Source organism: Hemitrygon akajei, chromosome 9 (genome assembly GCF_048418815.1).
Source record: "Hemitrygon akajei chromosome 9, sHemAka1.3, whole genome shotgun sequence".
Lineage (NCBI taxonomy): Eukaryota > Metazoa > Chordata > Chondrichthyes > Myliobatiformes > Dasyatidae > Hemitrygon > Hemitrygon akajei.
The window spans coordinates 41,668,911-41,690,514 of NC_133132.1; the positions used below are offsets into that span (position 1 = coordinate 41,668,911).

Genomic DNA, 21,604 nt, shown 5'->3' on the forward strand with positions numbered 1-21,604 from the left:
CCAATAGCTACGTTTTTCTTTTTTTTCAACCAGTGTTTTTAAATCCAAAAATCAAACGAGACTAAAGTGACCCACTGTGACCTCTGCATGGTGGGGTGGTGGTGATGAAGGGGGTATCACAGTTGGAAAGGGCTGCAGTGGGGGCACTGTATATTAGGGGAAGTTGGACATTCAGTGCCGACACACACAGAATGCTGGAGGAAGTAAATAGTCAACACTTTGTGCTGAGACCCTCCGTCAGAACGTGATTCAATTGCGTTATACTTTGCCGAATTTATACTCCGAAACTAGAACCCCGAAAGGTAATATGAAATGAATCACCAATAACTAAAGTACTTAACAAGTCAATCACAATTATATAATCAGGATTGTGGGTGCAGGACAAGAGGAATAGAGGCCCAGTCAGTCCTTTCAAGTGAGGTGACACTTCACGTGCAAGTCTGTTGGGATCATCTACTATATCCCATGCTCCCGGTGCGGCCTCCTGTATATCGGTGAGATTACGTCATCAAGCAGCTTCGCTCTGTCCGCCTCAAGAAGCAAGATCTCCCGGTGGCCACCCATTTCAATTCCACTTCCCATGTCCATTCTGACATTCAGTCCACAGCCTTCTCTACTGTCGCAATGAAGCCACTCTCAGGTTGGAGGAGTATCACCTTATATTTCCTCTGGATATCGATTTCTCAAACTTCTGGTAATGCCCTCCCCCTTCACCATTCCCCAATCTCTTCTCTCTCACCTTATCTCTTTACCTGCCCATCACCTCCCTCCGGTGCTCCACCCCCTTCCCATTCTTTCATGATCTTCTGTCCTCTCCTATCAGATTTTCCCTCCTCCAGCCCTTTTCTCTTTCACCAATGGACTTTCCAGCTCTTTACTTCAACCCTCCCCATCTCCCGGTTTCACATATCCCCTGCTATCTTGTACTTCTTCCTCCCCTTCCCTCATCTTCTTAGAATGACTTCTCTTCCTTTCCAGTCTTGATGAAGAGCCTTGGACTGAAATATCTGCTATTTACTGGTTTCCATCGATGCTGCCTGAATTAGAAACATAAAAAGCCTACAGCACACTACAGGGCCTTTGGCCCACAATGCTGTGCCAAACACGTGCTTACATTTGGATTTGGACATTTGGGCATTTGATAGATAGATAGATAGATAGATGGATAAACATAGCTTAATAGGACAAAGTCAGCATAGCTTTACAAAAGGGAAGTCATGTTTGACAAATTTGTTGGAGTTCTTTGAGGACATAACATATAGGGTAGATAAAGGGGAACCAGTGGATGTGGTGTATTTGGACTTCCAAAAGGCATTTGACAAGGTGCCACACCAAAGATTATTACTTAAAGTAAAAAATCATGGGATTGGGGATAATATTCTGGCATGGGTGGAGGATTGGCTTTCTAACAGAAAACGGAGTTGGGATAAATGGTTTATTCTCAGACTGGCAGTTGGTGACTAGTGGTGTTCCGCAGGGGTCGGTGCTGGGACCCCAACTCTTTACAATCTATATTAATGATTTGGAGAAAGGGACTAAGTGCAACGTATCGAAGTTTGCTGATGACACAAAGATGGGAGGGAGTGTAATGAGTGCGGAGGACATTGAAACCCTGCAGGGGGACATAGATAGGCTGAGTGATTGGGCAGACATTTGGCAGATGAAATATAATACTGACAAGTGTGAGGTCTTGCACTTTGGCAGGAAAAATAATAGAGCAAGTTATTATCTAAATGGAGAGAAACTGGAAAGTGCTTCTGTGCAAAGGGATCTGGGGGTCCTGGTGCAGGAAACACAAAAAGTTAGTATGCAAGTGCAGCAGGTGGTCAAGAAGGCCAATGGAATGCTGGCTTTTATTGCTAGGGGGATGGAGTATAAGAACAGGGAGGTCCTACTGCAGTTGTACCGGGTATTGGTGAGACCACACCTGGAGTACTGCGTGCAGTTCTGGTGTCCATATTTAAGGAAGGACATACTGGCTCTCGAGGCAGTGCAGAGAAGGTTCACTAGGTTAATTCCGGGGATGGGTGGGTTGATGTATGATGAGAGGTTGAGTAGATTGGGACTCTACTCATTGGAGTTCCGAAGAATGAGAGGCGATCTTATTGAAACATATAAGATTGTGAAGGGGCTTGATCGGGTGGATGCGGGGAGAATGTTCCCAATGATGGGTGAAACTAGGACTAGGGGGCATAATCTTAAAATAAGGGGATGCCGTTCCAGGACTGAGATGCAGAGAAATTTCTTCACTCAGAGGGTAGTGGGGCTGTGGAATTTACTGCCCCAGAGAGCTGTGGAAGCTACTACACTCAATAAATTCAAAACGGAGATAGACATTTTCCTGGATAAAAATGGCATTAGGGGATACGGTGAGCGAGCAGGTAAGTGGACATGAGGCTAGGTTTAGATCAGCCATGTGATCTCCTGGACCAGTTTTCGATAGCCTGGATGGGTCGGAGAGGAATTTTCCAGATTTTTTCTCCTCAATTGGCAACTCGGTTTTTTCCCCCCGGGTGATCGCATGGGTTTGGGCGGGATGAAAAATAAAATAAAATGGTTGGCACTGTTGCCTTGTGGGATTCGGTGAAAACTAGAGTTAATCAGCCATGATCTTGTTGAATGGCGGAGCAGGCTTGAGGGGCCGATTGGCCTACTCCTGTTCCTATCTCTTATGTTCTTATGTTACTTTAAAAATTGCATAGGTTTACTGTACCTATAGCCCTCTATTTGTTTAAGCTCTGTGTACCTATCCAGAAGCCTCTTGAAAGACCCTATTGTATCCGCCTCCACCACCGTTGCCGGCAGCCCATTCCACACACTCACCACTCTCTGCGTAAAAAAACTTACCCCTGACATCTCCTCTGTACCTACTTTCAAGCACCTTAACAGTGCCCTCTCATATTAGCCATTTCAGCCCTGGGAAAAAGCTTCTAACTATCCACACTATCAATGTTCTCATCATCTTATACACCTCTATCAGGTCACCTCTCATTCTCCGTCGATCCCTGGGGCACACCACTGGTCACCGGCCACTGGTCCGGCAGAATATGACCCATCTACAACCGCTTTTTGCCTTCTGTGTGCAAGTCAGTTTTGGATCCAAAAGCAAGGTCCCCTTGGATCCCATGCCTCTTTACTTTCTGAATAAGCCTTGCATAGGGTACCTTATCAAATGTCTTGCTAGGTTCGTACGGCATTTTGTGTGTATTTAGAGGAGTTAGCGAAATCCGAGAAGGCAGAAGAAGCCAAGCCGGCTTTAGCATTGTACGCAGGCGCAAGCAAGACAGCTATGAGCGCATGCGCAAGCAATATGCCCTTCTGCGCACGCGCGGATTCGAGGCTGGCTGATGGATGCCGGGAGCAGCCATGCCGATGAAAGGACGATTCCCGGTACGCCGGACGCTGGAGTATCTACGGAGTGGGACTCTGGCGCTTAAAGATTCGGTAAAGGTGATGACCGTTAATTATAACACCCACGGGCAGCTGAGTGAAGGAGCAAGGTGAGTCCAATGATGGAACAGAATGGCTTGGATTTGGGCAAACGCAGAACAGCGCAGCACAAGAACAGGCTCTTACGCCCACAATGTAGTGCTGAACCAGCTTAAAAAGTAAATAAAAATCCCCCAAAAAAACTCATCCCTCCAATCCAAGCAATGTCTGTATCCTTCCGTCTTCCTTACATTCATGTAAACGTCTCTTAAAAGCCTCCAGTGTATTTCCTCTACCATCATACCGGACATCTGCGAATCTGAGTAAAAAACTTCCTCCTCGCAGCTCCCCTTGAATCTGCCCCTCTCTTACCTTCAGTGCATGCCTTCTGGTAGAAACATTTAAAACCTACAACACAATACAGGCCCTTCGGCCCACAAAGCTGTGCTGAACATGCCCTTAGCTTAGAGATTACCTAGGGTTCCCCATAGCCTGTATTTTTCTAAGCTCCATGTACTTGTCTAGGAGTCTAAAACAGCCTATCGTGACCGTCGCCAGCAACCCATTCCATGCACTCACCACTTTCTGCGTAAAAAAACTTGCCCCTGACATCTCTGTAACTACTTCCAAGCACCTTAAACCTGTGCCCTCTCGTGCTAGCCATTTCAGCCCTGGGAAAAAACCTCTGACTATCCACACCCTCATTGCCCCACATCATCTTACACACTTCTATCAGGTCACCTCTCATCCTCCGTTGCCCCGAGGAGAAAGGGCCGAGTTCACGCAACCTATTCTCATAAGGCATGCTCCCCAGTCCAGGCAACATCCTTGTAAATCTCCTCTGCACCCTTTCTATGCATCCTTCCTGTAGTGAGGCAACCAGAAATGAACACAGTACTACAAGTGGGGTATGATCAGGGTTCAATATAGCAGCAACATTACCTCTCGGCTCCTAAACTCAATCCCACGATTGATGAAGGCCGGTGGACTGTATGCCCTCTTAACCACAGAGTCAACCTGCGCAACAGCTTTGAGTATCCTATGGACTCGGACCCCAAGATCCCTCTGATCCTCCACACTGCCAAGAGTCTTACCATTAATACTATATTCTGCCATCATTTTGACCTAACAAAATGACCCACTTCACACTTGTCTAGGTTGAACTCCATCTGCCACTTCTCAGCCCAGTTTTGAAATCTATCGATATCCCGCTGTAACCTCTGACAGCCCTCCACACTATTCACAACACCCCCAACCTTGGTGTCATCAGCAAATTTACTAACCCATCTCTCCAATTCCTCATCCAGGTTATTTATAAAAATCACGGAAGAGTAGGGATCCTAAGATCTCTGAGGCACACCACTGGTCACCGGCCTCCATGCAGAATATAACCTGTTTACAATCACTCTTTGCCTTCTGTGGGCAAGCCAGCAATGTCCCCTTGGATCCCATGCCTCCTTACTTTCTCAATCAGCCTTGCATGGGGTAACTTATCTAATGCCTTGCTGAAATCCATATACACTACATCTACTGCTCTACCTTCATCAATGTGTTTAGTCACATCCTCAAAAAATTCAATTAGGCTTGTAAGGCACGACCTGCTTTTCACAAAGCTATGCTGACTATTCTTAATCATATTATGCCTCTCCAAGTATTCATAAGTATTGCCTCTCAGGATCTTCTCCATCAACTTACCAACCACTGAAGTAAGACTCACTGGTCTATAATTTCCTGGGCTATCCCTACTCCCTTTCTTGAATAAGGGAACAACATCCGCAATCCTCCAATCCTCGGAATCTCTCCCATCTCCATTGATGGGCCAGAGGCTCAGCAATCTCCTCCCTCGCCTCCCACAGTAGCTTGGGGTACATCTCATCCAGTCCTGGTGACTTATCCAACTTGATGCTTTCCAAAAGCTCCAGCACATCCTCTTTCTTAATATCTACATGCTCAAGCTTTTCAGTCTGCTGTAAGTCATCACTACAATCACCAAGATCCTTTTCCATAGTGAATACTGAAGCAAAGTATTCATTAAGTACCTCTGCTGTCTCCTCCGGTTCCATGCACACTTTCCCACTGTCACACTTGATTGGTCCTAATTTCTCAAGTTTTATCCTCTTTCTCTTCACATACTCGTAGAATGCCTTGGGGCTTTCCTTAATCCTGTCCACCAAGGTCTTCTCATGGCCCCTTCTGGCTCTCCTAATTTCATTCTGAAGCCCCTTCCTGCTAGCCTTATAATCATCTAGAGCTGTATCATTACCTAGTTTTTTGAACCTTCGTAAGCTCCTCTTCTTGACTAGATTTATAACAGCCTTTGTACACCACGGTTCCTGTACCTTACCATCCTTTCCCTATCTTATTTGAACATACCTATGCAGAACTCCACGCACATATTCCCTGAACATTTGCCACATTTGTTCCATACATTTCCCTGAGACCATTTGTTCCCAATTTATGCTTCCAAGTTCCTGTCTGATAGCTTCATATTTCCCCTTACACCAATTAAATGCTGTCCTAACTTGTCTGTTCCTGTCCCTCTCCAATGCTATTGTAAAGGAGACAGAATTATGATCACTATCTCCAAAATGCTCTCCCACTGAGAGATCTGACACCTGACTCAGGTTCATTTGCAATGCCAGATCAAGTACAGCCTCTCCTCTTGTAGGCTTATCTACATATTGTGTCAAGAAACCTTCCTGAACACACCTAACAAACTCCACCCCATATAGACCCCCCACAATAGGGACATTTAAGTACTCTTAGATAGGCAGACGAGTGTAAGAAAAATGGTGGGTTATGGGCTGTGAAGGGCTAGATTGATCACGGGTTAGGTTTATATAGGTCAGCACAAAATTGTGGGTCCAAGGGCCCGTACTATGCTGTATTGTTCGATGTTCTTTGCTGCTCTGAGGAAGCAGATGATCTTCTACATCAGTAGACTGGTCCATGTTTAAAGATGTCAGCCTAGATGAGTATGTCACCACCATCACTACTTTTATTAGTAAGGGTGGAGGACTAGCCACCAGAGAGGACAATCTGGGTGCTCCCAAAGCAGAAACTATGGATGGACTGGGTGATCCAGTCCCTACTGAAGTCTATGTCTGCATATCAGTGGACTCTGACCTTTACAGGAAATTGGGATACAATTTACGGAAAGCTATCAGTCGGTGCCGCGACAGTACGAGTCCAAAGTTAAATCACAAACCTTCATGAGTAGTGGCAGATCTTACATGCAATAACAGGCTACAAAACAAAGTCTGGCAGCATCACCGTCACGGACACGTCCCTTCCCAATGACCTTAATGGATTCTGTTCACATTCCGTTCAGAAGGGTACTGGTATGTCACCACCCAATCCAATAGAGCCCAATGCACCTGAGCCCACAGTCACCCTTGCCGAAGTAAGATCAGTCTTCTGGAGATTGAGATTGTGAAAGGAATCTGCTGCAGATGATGTCCCTGGCTGTCTTTTGATCCTCCGCAGATCAGCTTGTAGGGACATTTGCAGACATTTTTAACCTCTTACTTCAATCTGTGGTTCCTGTCTACTTTAAGAAAACTACCTGTACTATTATTCCGTACAAACAAGATAACCTGCTGTCTTTGACATCTACCATCATGAAGTACATCAAGAGGCATTTCATGGCATGCATTAACTCTGGCCTCTCAGACAATCTCGACCCAATGCAATTCCCCTACCCCCAAAACAGGTCTACGGCCGATGCTGTCCCCCTAGCCCAACACTCATGTACGGAGCAGCTGGACAGTAAAGACTACGTTAGACTTTTGTATATGATGACAGCTCTGGGTTTACTATAATTCCAAACTAACCTGTCACCAAACTCTAGACTCTGGATGTCAACTCTTCCGTCTGCAACTGGATCCTTGACCTCCTGACCAACAGATTAGTAAGGATAGGCAACAACTCCCAAGATACAGGGAAAGGTTAAATAGGTTAGGATTGTATTCACTAAAGCGTACAAGAATGAAGAGAGATTAGATGGAAAACTGACTGACAGGAGACGAAAAGGGGACCTTGTCTGCTGGCCAACGGTGATTAGTGGTGTTGGGATCATAATTAATGGCTTTGTGGCCAAGTTTGTAGACAATAAAAAGATAGGTGGAGAGGCAGGTTGAAGAAGCAGGGAGTCTGCAGAAGGAATTAGACAGGTTAGAATGGGCAAAGAAGTAGCAGAGAGGGAAGCATGTGGCCACGCACTTTGGTAAAAAGAATAAAGGCGCAGACTATTTTCTGAAGAGATTCCCTGAAGAAGCCTCTCAGATGAGCAGCAAAACGTCTTTTAAACAACACAGCAAGCTCAGTTGCCTTGATTTACTACTGCTTGATATACAATGACTTGGATGACTGAGAACCTTCATGGACAGATGCCCTTAAGGTTAACTTGCAGGTGGTAAGGAAGCCAAATACAATGTTGGCATTTATTTAGAGAGGACTAGAATATAAAATAAAGGATGTAATGCTGAGGTTTTATAAGGCATTGGTCAGACCACACTTGGAGTATTGTGAGCAGTTTTGGGCCTCTTATTTAAGTGTAACGCCCTGGTTAGGATTTCTACTGCTATTCTGTAGATATTTCATTTTAGCAGTTTTCTGCAAAAGCAGTGAGTCCTGCTGGTAGAATGTTTTGGTTTTGGCTAAGATAGGAAGCCCTGCTGTTCAACTTAGGAATGTTCTCTTGGGATGGTGAGATCTGGAGAAAGCTCGAGAGAGAGGGACTGGGACAGAGAGAGATTTGGATGGGCAGTAGTCAAATCACCAACAAGGGAAATTCTGCAGATGCTGGAAATCCGAGCAACACGCACGAAATGTTGGAGGAACTCAGTAGGCCAGGCAGCATCTATTGAGAAAAAGCACAGTCAATGTTTACAAAGCACACCAAGCCAGAGCAACATCCATTGATCATTATGCCCTTTCTTCTATAGATAAATCAATTTTGAAAACAAATGGCTAAATCACTGTGGACCCCATGCAAATTGTTGTGGATCAACCTTCCCTGAGGAACTTTGTTGAATTGTTTCCTAAAATCAATGGAGACAATATCCACTGCTTCACTCACTGATCACCAAATTGGTCTCCTCAAAACTCAAATCAAGTTAATAAGACATGATCTGCCTGCACTGTCATATTGACTGTCCCTAATTGGGCCATGTTTTTCCAAATGCTTCTAAGTTCTCTCCTTAAGAATCCTCTCCCAACAGCATCCCTACAACTGACCTGAGATTCACTGATCTGCAATTTATAAAATTCCTATTTCCTCCTCTCACCAAGGAACAACATCAGCTACTTGCCAATTCTTTGAGACCTCACCTGCAGCTAGAGAGGGCAAGGTTCCAGCAATCTCATCTTGGAATATATTACATCTTGCCTACTTTAACATTCTTCAGGAGACCCAATACCACTTCGCTTCATCTCAAAATGACATATGTTAGTATTGATCTCGCTATCTTCCACATCCTGCTTGGTGAATATCAACAAAAAGATTCCTCATTTAGAACTTCGCTCACATCCTCCACCTCCAAGCAAATACATTTAGGTTTGGGAGGTAGTAATAGAATAGCCTGGGTAAGTAACTGCAGTGCATTATATAGATAATACATTCTTTGCGCCTGTTCTAGAAGAAGTAAATGTTTAGGGTGGTGGTACCAGTCAAGCAGTTTAGATTATGTAGGTCTCGTGAGAGATTGTTGCTCTCACCCAGCTGTGTATTTCAAATCATTCCTGACTTGTATCTTGAGCTGGTAGTGTCGTGGTTTTCGTGCCTCACAAATGACCAAGAGACGCAGAAGATTCTTCAAGAAGGGTTAAACTTTAATTTGCAAATCAAAGCTGAGACAGTCATTGAGCTAGTCGCTGATTGCCCACCGATCCTTTGGACACAGCATTTTTTATAGCAATCTCCTGGTCCAGTTGCTATAGTTGCGTATCACACATACATCTTGTCCCTATTGTTTCTACCCATTGACTTAATCATGTTCTAATCTACATCTCTTTAGCTGCCTCTCATTAACATACCATTGTCTTCTACATTTTTAGGATTTCAGTCTCCTACTAAATTGGGTACATGCATAGCAAATAACAAACTCAGAACTGACCAATGTTCTAATCTACATCTCTTTAGCTACCTCTCATTAACATACTATTGTCTTCTACATTTTTAGGATTTCATTCTCCTACACATGCATATCAAATAGCAAGTTTCAAAACTGACTTCAGTTTTGGTAAATTTATACTTTTATACTCCAATAGTAGAAACATCTTGCATACTTTATAGGTTTCTATCTTTTCTAATGTATACCTTAATATAGCGTATAGTAGCTAATGCATTAGACCATAAGACATTGGAGCAGAATTAGGCCATTCAGCCCATCGAGTCAGGTCCACTGTTCCATTATGGCTGATTTATAATCCCTCTCAACCCCATTCTCCTGCCTTCTCTCCATAACCTTTGACACGCTTACTAATTAAGAAACTATTAAATCTGTTTTAAATATACCCAGTGACCTGGCCTCCACAGCTATCTGTAGAAATGAATCCCACAGATGCACCACCCTCTGGCTAAAGAAATTCCTCATTTCTGTTCTAAAAAGACGTATTCTATTGTAAACCTGTGCCCTCTAGTCCGAGTCTCCCCATAATAGGAAACACCGTTTCCACATCCACTTTATCTAGGCCTTTAAGTATTTAATAGGTTTCAATGAGACTCCCACCCCCTCATTCTTTTAAACTCTAGGGAGTACAGGCCCAGAACCACTAAACACTCCTCATACATTAATGCAGTTATTCCTGGAATCATTCTCATAAACCTCTTCTGGACCCCTTCCAATGGCAGCCCATTCTTTGTTAGATAAGGGGACAAAGCTGCACACATAACTCAAGTATGGTCTGACCAATGCCTTATAAAGCCTCAGCATTGCATCCTTGTTCATATATTCTATTCCTCTCAAAATAAGGATTTACCTTCCTCAACACCAAATCCACCTGCAACTTAGCTTTTAGGGTATCCTGCAGTAAGATTCCCTAGTCCCTTTGACTTCTGATTACTGATTCCTAACCCAACCCCCCCCCCCCCCCCCCGCGGTTTAGAAAACAGTCTATGGCTATGCCTTTATTCCTTCTACCAAAGCGCGTGACCATACACTTTCCTACACTATATTCCATCTGCCTCTTCGTTCCCCATTGTCACTATGCTTCCTCAACACTACCTGTCTCTGTGCTTATCTTCATATCATCCTCAAACTTGGCCGCAAAGCCATCAATGCTATCATCCAAGTCATTAACAGAAATATGAAAGTAAGGGTCCCAACACCAAACCTTGTGGAACACCACTAGTGACTGGCAGCCAACAAGAAAAGGCCCCCTATCTTTCCACTCTTTGCCTCCTGCCAGTCAGCCATTCTATCCACACTAGTATCTTTCCCGTAATACCATGGGCTCTTATCTTGTTTAGCAGACTTATGTGCAGCACATTGTCAAGTGCTTTCTGAAAATCCAAGTAAACTACATCCACTGACTCTTTTTTGTCTGTCTTGGCTATTATTCCTTCGAAGAATTTGTCAAGCAAGGTTTTCCCTGACACCTTGCTGACCTTGGCCTATTTTATCATGTGCATCCAAGTACCCCAAAACCTCATCCTTAATAATGGATGGCAAGATCTTACTGACATCAGGCTAACTGACCTATAATTTTCATTCTTTTGTCTCCCCCGATCTTAAAGAATGGAGTGACTTTTGTAATTTTGCAGTCCTCTGGAAAAATTCCAGAATAGTCAGTCTTGAAAGATCATTGCTAGCTAATGCCTCCAGAACCCTTCAGCTATCTCTTTAAGAACACTTGGGTTCCTGGGTTCCTACATGGTCCATTTGACTTGCCCTCCTTAAGGTTTTTCAGCTTCACAAGCACCTTCCCCTTAGTAATAGCAACTACGTTCCCTTCTGCTCCCTGATGCTCTTGGATTTCTGGCATCGTGCTGGTGTCTTCCACAGTGAAGACCAACACAAAATACTTGTTAAGTTTGTTCGCTGTTTCTTTTGTCCTCCGTTACTTCGGCATTATTTTCCAGTGGTCTGATAGCCACTCTTGCCTCCCCTTTGCTGTTTTTATATGTGAAAGTACTTTTAGTATCCTGTTTTATATTATCTGCTAGCTTGCCTTCCATATTTCATCTTTTCTCTCCTTATGTTTTTTGTTGGTTGCATTCTGTTGGTTTCTAGAAGTTTCCCATTCCTCTAACTTCCCACTAAATTTTTTTCCTCTCTTTTGCTTTTATGATTTTTTTAACTTCCTTTGCCAGCCGTGGTTATGTTGTCCTGCCTTTAGAATACTACTACTTTGGGATGTATCTATCCCGTGCCTTCTGAATTTCTCCCAGAAACTCCAACCATTGCTGTTCTGCCATCATCCCTGCTGGTATCCCCGTTCAATCCACTTTGGCCAGCTCCCCTCTCTCTCATGCCTCTATAATTCCCTTTTCTCCACTGTAATACTGATACATCTGACTTTAGCTTCTCCCTCTCAAGCAGCACAGTGAATTCTGTCATATTATGATCACAGCCTTTTAGATAGATAGATAGATACTTTATTCATCCCCATGGGGAAATTCAACATTTTTTCCAATGTCCCATACACTTGTTGTAGCAAAACTAATTACATACAATACTTAACTCAGTAAAAATATGATATGCATCTAAATCACTCTCTCAAAAAGCATTAATAATAGCTTTTAAAAAGTTCTTAAGTAGTTTACTTAAATACATTAAATACAATCAACCCCGGCACTTTAACCCTACTCAGCGCCCTTCGCTCAGCTACCGATGTTATACTCTCCAGTACTTTGCCCACGACAGAGCCCGCCTTCCTTACCAGCTTATTAAGACGTGAGGCGTCCCTCTTCTTAATGCTGCCTCCCCAACACGCCACCACAAAGAAGAGGGCGCTCTCCACAACTGACCTATAGAACATCTTCAGCATCTCACTACAAACATTGAATGACGCCAACCTTCTAAGGAAGTACAGTCGACTCTGTGCCTTCCTGCACAAGGCATCTGTGTTGGCAGTCCAGTCTAGCTTTTCGTCTAACTGTACTCCCAGATACTTGTAGGTCTTAACCTGCTCCACACATTCTCCATTAATGATCACTGGCTCCATATGAGGCCTAGATCTCCTAAAGTCCACCACCATCTCCTTGGTCTTGGTGATATTGAGACGCAGGTAGTTTGAGTTGCACCATATCACAAAGTCCTGTATCAGTTTCCTATACTTCTCCTCCTGTCCATTCCTGACACACCCCACTATGGCCGTGTCGTCAGTGAACTTCTGCACATGGCAGGACTCCGAGTTATATTGGAAGTCTGATGTGTACAGGGTGAACAGGACCGGAGAGAGCACGGTCCCCTGCGGCGCTCCTGTGCTGCTGACCACCGTGTCAGACCTACAGTCTCCCAACCGCACATACTGAGGTCTATCTGTCAAGTAGTCCACTATCCAATCCACCATGTGAGAGTCTACTCCCATCTCTGTTAGTTTGTGCCTTAAGATCTTGGGCTGGATGGTGTTAAAGGCACTAGAGAAGTCCAGGAATGTAATCCTCACAGCACCACTGACCCCATCTAGGTGAGAGAGGGATTTGTGCAGCAAATACGTGATAGCATCCTCCACTCCCACCTTCTCCTTATACGCAAACTGAAGAGGATCCCGGGCGTGCCTGGTTTGTGGCCTCAGATTCTGTATTATCAGCCGCTCCATGGTCTTCATCACGTGCGACGTCAAGGCAACAGGTCTGAAGTCATTCAACTCCTTTGGTTGTGGTTTCTTCGGTACCGGGACAATACAGGATGTTTTCCACTGTCTGGGTACTCTTCTCTGCTCCAGGCTCATGTTGAAGATGCGCTGTAGTGGTTCTCCCAGCTCAGTCGCACAGGCCCTCAGTAATCGTGGGGAAACTCCATCCAGTCCCGCTGCCTTGCTGGTACAGATCTTCCTCAGTTGACTTTCCACCTGTGTAGCCGTAATCCTGGGTGTGGGCAAGGTCTCCTGTGAGGGAAGTAAGCCTGGTGTGGAGTTCTGCGGTGAGGATGAGATTGTGCTGTCGAACCTATTGAAGAAGGTTTCAATTACCTTAAACTCCCTAACCAAATCTGGTTCATTACACAACACTCAACCTGGAATTGCCTTTTCCCAAGTGGGCTCCACCACAAGCTGCTCTAAAATGCCATCTCACAAGCATTCTTCAAATTCCTTCCCTTGAGATCCAGCACCAATCTGATCATCCATTGAAATCCCCAGTTACCTTGAAAACATTGCCCTTTATACATTTCCTTTTGTAATTTGTACCCCACATCCTGGCTACTGTTTGGAGGCCTGTAAATATAAACTTTCATCAGAATCATTTTTACCTTTGCAGTTTTATAACTCTACCCACAAGAATTCTACATGTTCAGATCCTATGACATCTCTTTCTAAGGATCTGATTTCGTTTTTGTTTTACCAGCAGAGCCACCCTACCCCTCTGTCTACCTGCCTGGCCTTTATATACAATGTGTATTCTTGGATGCTAAGCTCCCAACTGTAATCTTCTTTCAACCAGGACTCAGTGATGCCCATAACCTCAATCCTGCCAATCTCCAACTGCACTACAAGATCATCTGCTTTTTAAATTTGTTACCTGGTCGAACCACTTTTAAGACAGACAGACAGACAGACATACTTTATTGATCCCATGGAAATTGGGTTTTGTTATAGTCGCACCAACTAAAAATAGTGTAGAAATATAGCAATATAAAACCATAAATAATTAAATAATGATAAGTAAATTATTCCAAGTGGAATTAAGTCCAGGACCAGCCTATTGGCTCAGGGTGTCTGACACTCCGAGGGAGGAGTTGTAAAGTTTGATGGCCACAGGCAGGAATGACTTCCTATGATGCTCAGTGTTGCATCTCGATGGAATGAGTCTCTGGCTGAATGTACTCCTGTGCCTAACCAGTACATTATGAAGTGGATGGGAGACATTATCCAAGATGGCATGCAACTTAGACAGCATCATCTTTTCAGACACCACCGTCAGAGAGTCCAGTTCCACCCCCACAACCTCACTGGCCTTACGAATGAGTTTGTTGATTCTGTTGGTGTCTGCTACCCTCAGCCTGCTGCCCCAGCACACAACAGCAAAGATGATAGCACTGGCCACCACAAGCTCATAGAACATCCTCAGCATCGTCCAGCAGATGTTAAAGGACCTCAGTCTCCTCAAGAAGTAGAGACGGCTCTGACCCTTCTTGTAGACAGCCTCAGTGTTCTTTGACCAGTCCGGTTTATTGTCAGTTCGTATCCCCAGGTATTTGTAATCCTCCACCATGTCCACATTGACCCCTTGGATGGAAACAGGGGTCACCGGTGCCTTAGCCCTCCTCAGGTCCACCACCAGCTCCTTAGTCCTTTTCACATTAAGCTGCAGATGATATAAGCACGTAAGATACTGAAAAATATTTAAATATAAGCACATAAGATATTGAAAATGTCAGGCATCAGTCACACCAAAATAAACATTGTGCACAAATACCTCTAATCTTGCTGTTCCATTGCCTGCTTTAAAACTGCATTATTCATTCATACTTACTTGTCCTTCTGATCAGTAAATTGTCTACATACTCTTCTATAAGTTGTCAAAAGAAACTCTTTATGGTTTTTGCAGGCTGGTAAAAGCAAAGCTAATGGAATACTGTGCCTTGGAAAGCTGTGTTGATACCTATTACAAATATGATGTAAGGTTGTTAAGATTGTGATGGCAATGTGTTTAAATCTCTCTTTTCAGAAAGTTCGTTTTCTTCAACATACCTCAAATCCAGTATCAGAATCCTTGGGTTCAGATTGTTATGTTCAAAAACCAGACCCCGTCATCATTTCTGAGGTTTTATTTGGGTAAGTTTTTCTTTTTCCCATGTTCTGAAGGTAGTGACACTATTTTGAAACCATGGATAGACAGGCTCTGTGGACGAGTTATATGCTACTTGGCTGGGAATGGGAGGACGGGAAGGTTAGTGTCAGATAACTCAGAATGTACGTGTGGGAGAGCCGTGACAGTGCAACTGGACAGTCTTGAGGGAGTGTGTGTGTGGAAACAGTACTGGAAAGGGTCGGGGAAAGAAAAGGTATCTTGCGATGCCTCAGTCTGTCTCACTGTGTGCTGTCACAGTGACACATGGGCCAGATTGTTGAGGTGCTGGGTAAGACTGGTTTGATGTTCTCGCACTACCTCTGGACTGTCGTGAGATACAGCTAAAGAACAAAATATGAAGACTTGTGTCCCGATCACTGCTTTGGGACCACAGGGTCTCACTTTGAGGGCAAGTGAATGCATGCTTGAAGACCACATCACCATGGAGGGATTGGTGCATAAGGGTGCATCTTGCACATGTATCTATGCATACTTCCTGAAACTGGGAGGAAGGAATGATGGTATGGATGTTACGTTGCCTCCCATGTGCCAGGGTCAGAGATGTTATGGATCGGGTCCACAGCATTCTAAAGTCATGGTACATATCGGTACCAATCATCTACTGTAGATGTAGGTCTGAAGAGAGAATGTAGGGAGTAAGGTAGAAAGCTGAACAGCAGGATATCCTTGGAAGTGATGTCAGGATTGCTGTCTGTGCCACACACAGGTGAGGGTAAGAGTAGGATGATTTGGCAGATGAATGCGTGGCCGAAAAATTGGTGCAGGGGGCAGGAATTTGGACTTCTGGATTATTGGGATCTCTACTGGGTAACGTATGACCTGTACAGAAAGGACCAGTTACAAATGAACTTGATGAGGACCAATATCCTTGCGGGCACGTTTGCTAGAGCTGTTGGGAAGGGTTTAAACCAGGGGTTCCCAACTTTTTTATGCCATGGACCTCTATCATTAACCGTGGCTTCTTGGACCAGAAGTTGGGAAACCCCTGGTTTAAACTACTTTGGCAGGGGAATGGCAACCGGAGTGATAGAGTCGAGGACGTGGCAGTTGGTATACAACTAGATGCAGTGTGTAGTGAACCTGTAAGGAAGGGCTGCCAAATGACAGGGCAAAATTGCAGTCGGTAGAATGAGTTGAAGTGTTAAAAGGGGACAAAATTGAAAAGGAATACAGGACTGAAGGTGTTATATTTGAATGCACGTTGTATATGGAATAAGGTAGATGATCTTGTAGTGCATTTCATGATGGGCAGGTATGATGTCCTGAGCATCACTGAGTTGTGGCTGAAAGAAGATCATAGTTGGGGGCTTAACATCCAATGACACGTTGTATCAAAATTACAGGCAGATAGGCAGATGGGGTGGGGTGGCTCTGTTGATAAAAAACTGAAAGCAAATCCTTAGAAAGAAGTGACAAAGGATCGGAAGATATAAAATCTTTGTGGGTGGAGTTAAGAAACTGCAAGGGTAAAAAGACCCTGATGGCCTCCAAGCAGTAACCAAGATATGGGCTAGGAGTTACAACAGGAGACAGAAAAGGCATATTAAAAAGGGGAATATTGCCATTGTCATGGGGTACTTCAATGTGCAGGTAGATTAGGAAAATCAGTTTGTGTTGGATCCCAAGAGAGGGAATTGTAGAATGCCTACAAGATGAGTTTTTAGAACAGTTTGTGGTTGAGCCCACTTGGGAAAAGGCAATTCTGAACTGGATGCTATGCAATTAACCTGTTTTGATTAGGGAGCTTAAAGTAAAGGAACCTTTGAGCCAGTATGATAGAATTTGTCCTGCTGTAAGAGAGGGAGAAACTGAAGTCATATATATCAGTATTACAGTGGAGTACAGGGCATGAGAGAGGAGCTGGCCAAAGTTGATTGGAAGTGGTCACTAGCAGGGATGATGGCAAAACAACAATGATTGGAGTTCCTGGGCGGAATTCAGAAGGTGAGAAAGGTACATCCCAAAGATAAAGAAGTATTCTAAAGGCAGGATGAGGCAACCGTGGCTGATAAGGGAACCCTTTAAAAACCAACAGAAGCCAACTTGAAAAAAGCCATGAAGAGAGAAAAGATGAAGTATGGAAGTTAAACTAGCTAATAATATAGAAGAGAAAGCAAATTTTTTCCAACATATAATGAGTAAAAGAGAGATTAGAGTGGCTATCGGACCGTTGAAAAATGACAATGGAAAGGTAGTAATGGGGAATAAATAGATAAATAAATAAATGGCGGATGAACTTAATAAATATTTTGCATCCGTCTTCACTGGGTGAAAGGCATTAGCATAATGCCAGAAATGTGAGAATGTCAGGGGGCAGAAGTGAGTATCGTTGTTGTTACTTAAGAAAAAGGTGCTTGGGAAGCTGAAAAGTCTGAAGATAAATAAGCCACCTGGATCAAATGGACTGCTCCCCGGGGTTCTGAAAGAGGTAGCTGTAGAGATCGTGGAGGCATCAGTAATGATCTTTCAGGAATCACTATCTAGATTCTGGAATGGTTCTAGAGGACTGGAAAACTGCGAATGTTATTCCACTCTTGAAGAGAGGAGGAGGAAGAAAGGAAATGGGTAGAAAGATATTGAATCTATTAAGGATGAGGTTTTGGGGTATTTGGAGGCACATGATAAAATAGGCCAGAGTCAGTGTGGTTTCCTTCAGGGGAAACCTTACCTGACAAACGTGTTGGAATTCTTTAAGGAAATAACAGGCAGGTCAGACAAGGATGTTCATTTGGATTTTCAGAAGGCCTTTGACAAGTTGCTACAGATCAGGCTGCTAAACAAGGTAAGAGCTCATGGCATTGCAGGAACGGCATTGGCAAGGATAGATTATTGGCGGATAGAGGCAAAGAGTGGGAATAAAGGGTACCTTTTCTGGTTGGCTGCTAGTGACTAGTGGTGTTCTGCAGAGGTTGGTGTTGGCACTGTGAAATTAACTTGCTAGTTGAGCCCATGGTAAGGAAGACAACTGCAAGGCTAGCATTCATTTTGTATTCATTAGAATACAAAAGCAAGGATTTGATTCTGGGGCTTTATAAAGTGCTGGAGTTTTGGGCCCCTTGTCTAAGAAAAGATGCACTGGCATTGGAGAGGGTTCACAGAAGGTTCACAAGATCCCGGAATGAAAGGCTTAACATGTGAGGAGCTTTTGGCTCTGGGCCTGTACTTGATGGAGTTTAGAAGAATGGGGGGAGGGGGGAATCTCATTGAAACTCATTGGATATTGTATGGGCTTGATAGAGTGGATGTGGAGAGGATGTTTCCTTTGGTGGGGGAAGTCTAGGACCAGAGGGCACGGCCTCAGAATAAAGGAGCATCCATTTAGAACAAAGATGACAAAAAATTTCTTTAGCCAGAGGGTGGTGAATCTGTGGAGTTCATTGCCACAGATGGCTGTGCAGGCTAAATCATTGGGTTTCTTTAAGGCAGAGGTTGACAGATTCTTGATTAATCAAAGGTTGCAGGGAGAAGGCAGGTGAATGGGGTTAAGAGGGATAGCATATCGGTCGTGATAGAATGGTGGAACATACTCGATGGGCCAAATAGCCTAATTCTGCTCCTGTGTTTGGTGGTCTTATGGAACGCAGGGTGTGGGAACAAACGTTCCTGGGATCCTTTAGTTTTGCTTGGTTTTGGTGATGAGGATGATTCTCGCGGGATGCAACTGACTAAAAGGGGATATGGTAGGCTCACAAGTCAGTTTACTTGTTCAGCATCTTGGGTGGTAGTTTTCATGATCATATGGGCTCTGTTATTGGGTAGGTTGGGCTCCAGAGCAGCATTGCAGTCCAAGGGATCAGAGGGTAATGGTGCAGTTCATGGTGAGGGGCTGAATGACGAAGCAGAATTTGATAACTGAGATGTTAATGGTCAGATTTCTTTACAAGTATGATTGGGTGGTTAAAACTCTTGGACTTGATTTGATCTTTCTTGATAGAAAGGATATTACTGTCTTATAATGAAATGGGTCCCCCTTGAGGGTTGGGGTCATCTGTGTGATGTGCCAGATGATGTCATCCTTTTCTACAGTAGGGACAGATCGATCAGTATAATGTCCAAATTAATGTTTTTGGTTTCTCCAGGTGACGGCAAACAGGTCTTGGTTGACGTGGAAGGAAAAAATCACAGAGAAATCACTGAGCATGTCAAGACAATCTTAGGAAAGAGCCAGTAAGCCTTTGTTTAGTTCTTCCTTGGAATCGTATTGTATTAATTTGGAAATTGCGCCAAAATATTTCATTAGCCTAACGGCTTGACCAGTTCTTTCCCAATAACATTTCACATTTAGAAATGACTAAAGTTTTGCCCTTTCAATATAGACTGCTCTACTGTGAGGAAAGGCTTTTTTTTTAAACAATCTGTGCTTCTCATAATTTGAGGAAAATAACCCAGCCTTGTACATCTCTTCTCAGGAATTAAAATCCTGCTATCTGTGTTACCCCGAATGTGATGCCTAAACCCAGCGCAATTCTTCTGAACTAATAGCCCTTCTCACTAATTTGTTCAGTAGCTCCTTACAGTGTCTTCTGTCTTTCCACAGAGAGGTACAGCATGCAGAGGAACTAGTGAAGAATGAGTACTCACACCCTGCACACTTTGGAAATAAAAAGTACTGTCTGCGGGAATGCATTTGTGAAGTAGAAGGGCAAGTTCCCTGTCCAGGTCTGGTACCTTTACCCAAGGAACTGACTGGGAAGTTTCGTGCTGCCCAGCAAATGGAGAAAACTATGTAAATAAAGCTTTCAGCAAGAATTTACTATTTCCTGAAGCCAGTGACTTGTCATTATATTGTCCATCTGTGCTCATTCAGTGTAATTCAAAGTTCAGGGCAGGATCAATAAGGACTATAAGTTTTTGATTCAGAAGCAGACATATTTATGTTGCCACATTGTCCTAGTACAAGCAGCATTGTGTTCCTGAAATTTTCTTCTTGGAGTGAAGGAGGATGAGAGGTGACCTGATAGAGGTGTACAAGATGAGAGGCATTGATCGTGTGGATAGTCAGAGGCTTTTTCCCAGGCTGCCACAAGAGGACACAGGTTTAAGGTGCTGGGGAGTAGGTACAGAGGAGATGTCAGGGGTAAATTTTTTACTCATAGAGAGTGGTGAGTGTGTGGAATGGGCTGCCGGCAATGGTGGTGGAGGCGGATACAATAGGGTCTTTTAAATGACTTTTGGATTGGTACATGGAGCTGAGTAAAATAGAGGGCTATAGGTAAGCCTGGTAATTTCTAAGGTAGGGACATGTTTGGCACAACTTTGTGGGCCGAAGGGCCTGTATTGTGCTGTAGGTTTTCTATGTTTCTATGTAGCTGAAAACAAATGCTGAAAATCCTCAGTTCATCAGTCAGTATCCTCAGTAAAGGAAAGGTATGTCGCATCTGGAATTTCCCATTTAGCAGGCAATTAATTTCCTTCTACGCCGTTCTGACGTATTGGGAAATCGTTTACGAGGCAAGTTACAGCAGTGGTTTGCCATTGCCTTCTGCCAGGTGAGTTTTTTTTTAACTTTTTTTATTGAGTTTTCAGATAATTACAGAAAGAAGAAAAAAAATACCCTTCCCCCTCCCCTTAGCCCCTCCCCCCTAACATCCCTATAGAAAAAGAAAGAAAGAAAGGTTTTTTTTGAAGAGATCACCAGCTCTTAACCCAGCACATACACAAAATGGGGACAAATCATGCTGGCTATCAAATTTATTTTCTTTCCAAGATTTTTTTTTTCCTCAAACTCATCCTGTGAACCAGTGCAACCCAATGATCCTGCAGTATGAGTGATAGCTTAAAGCTGACCTTTTGAGTCATACAGCATTCAAATAGGCTCCTTAGTCCAATGTTCATGGCAACTAAATTGTCTACCTGAGCAAGTTCTATTTGCCCTATCCCTCTTGATCCATGTACCTGTCCAAATATCTTCTAAACATTGTAGCTGTTGTTACCTCTGCAGTTCCCATGCTCGTGGCATGTTGCAGCTCATCTCATGTTTGCACCATCTTCTGAGTAGAAAAAGTTGCTCTTTGGGGCACTGTTTAATCAGTTCCCTCTCACTTTAGACCTATGTCCTCTAGTTTAGACTCCCCTACACTGGGAAAAAGACTGACTATCCACCTTATCTCTACTCCGCATGAATTTACATGTCTCTATAAAGTCATCCCTCAGCCTCCCACACTCCAAAGAAGAAAGCCCCAGCCTGTCCACGTAACT

The 21,604-nt window shown here is 43.8% G+C and overlaps 1 protein-coding gene across 1 annotated transcript; it reads left to right on the forward strand.

Moving 5' to 3' along the window:
• Window positions 1-3,307: 3,307 nt before the first annotated feature.
• mrps25 (mitochondrial ribosomal protein S25) lies at window positions 3,308-20,171 on the forward strand. Its single transcript, XM_073055831.1, has 4 exons — window positions 3,308-3,500; window positions 15,263-15,369; window positions 19,486-19,573; window positions 19,944-20,171. The coding sequence occupies exons 1-4, from the start codon at window positions 3,352-3,354 to the stop codon at window positions 20,134-20,136; spliced, it is 537 nt and encodes a 178-aa protein (XP_072911932.1). The 5' UTR covers window positions 3,308-3,351; the 3' UTR covers window positions 20,137-20,171.
• Window positions 20,172-21,604: the final 1,433 nt, after the last annotated feature.

What these genes read in the sequence shown, in the direction of transcription:
- mrps25 (XM_073055831.1), top strand. Translation starts at nt 3,352, where the DNA reads ATGCCGGGAGCAGCCATGCCGATGAAAGGACGATTCCCGGTACGCCGG. An exon ending in CAGCTGAGTGAAGGAGCAAG is followed by an intron (nt 3,501 to 15,262) that starts GTGAGTCCAATG and finishes CTCTCTTTTCAG; the next exon opens with AAAGTTCGTTTTCTTCAACA. An exon ending in ATTTCTGAGGTTTTATTTGG is followed by an intron (nt 15,370 to 19,485) that starts GTAAGTTTTTCT and finishes TGGTTTCTCCAG; the next exon opens with GTGACGGCAAACAGGTCTTG.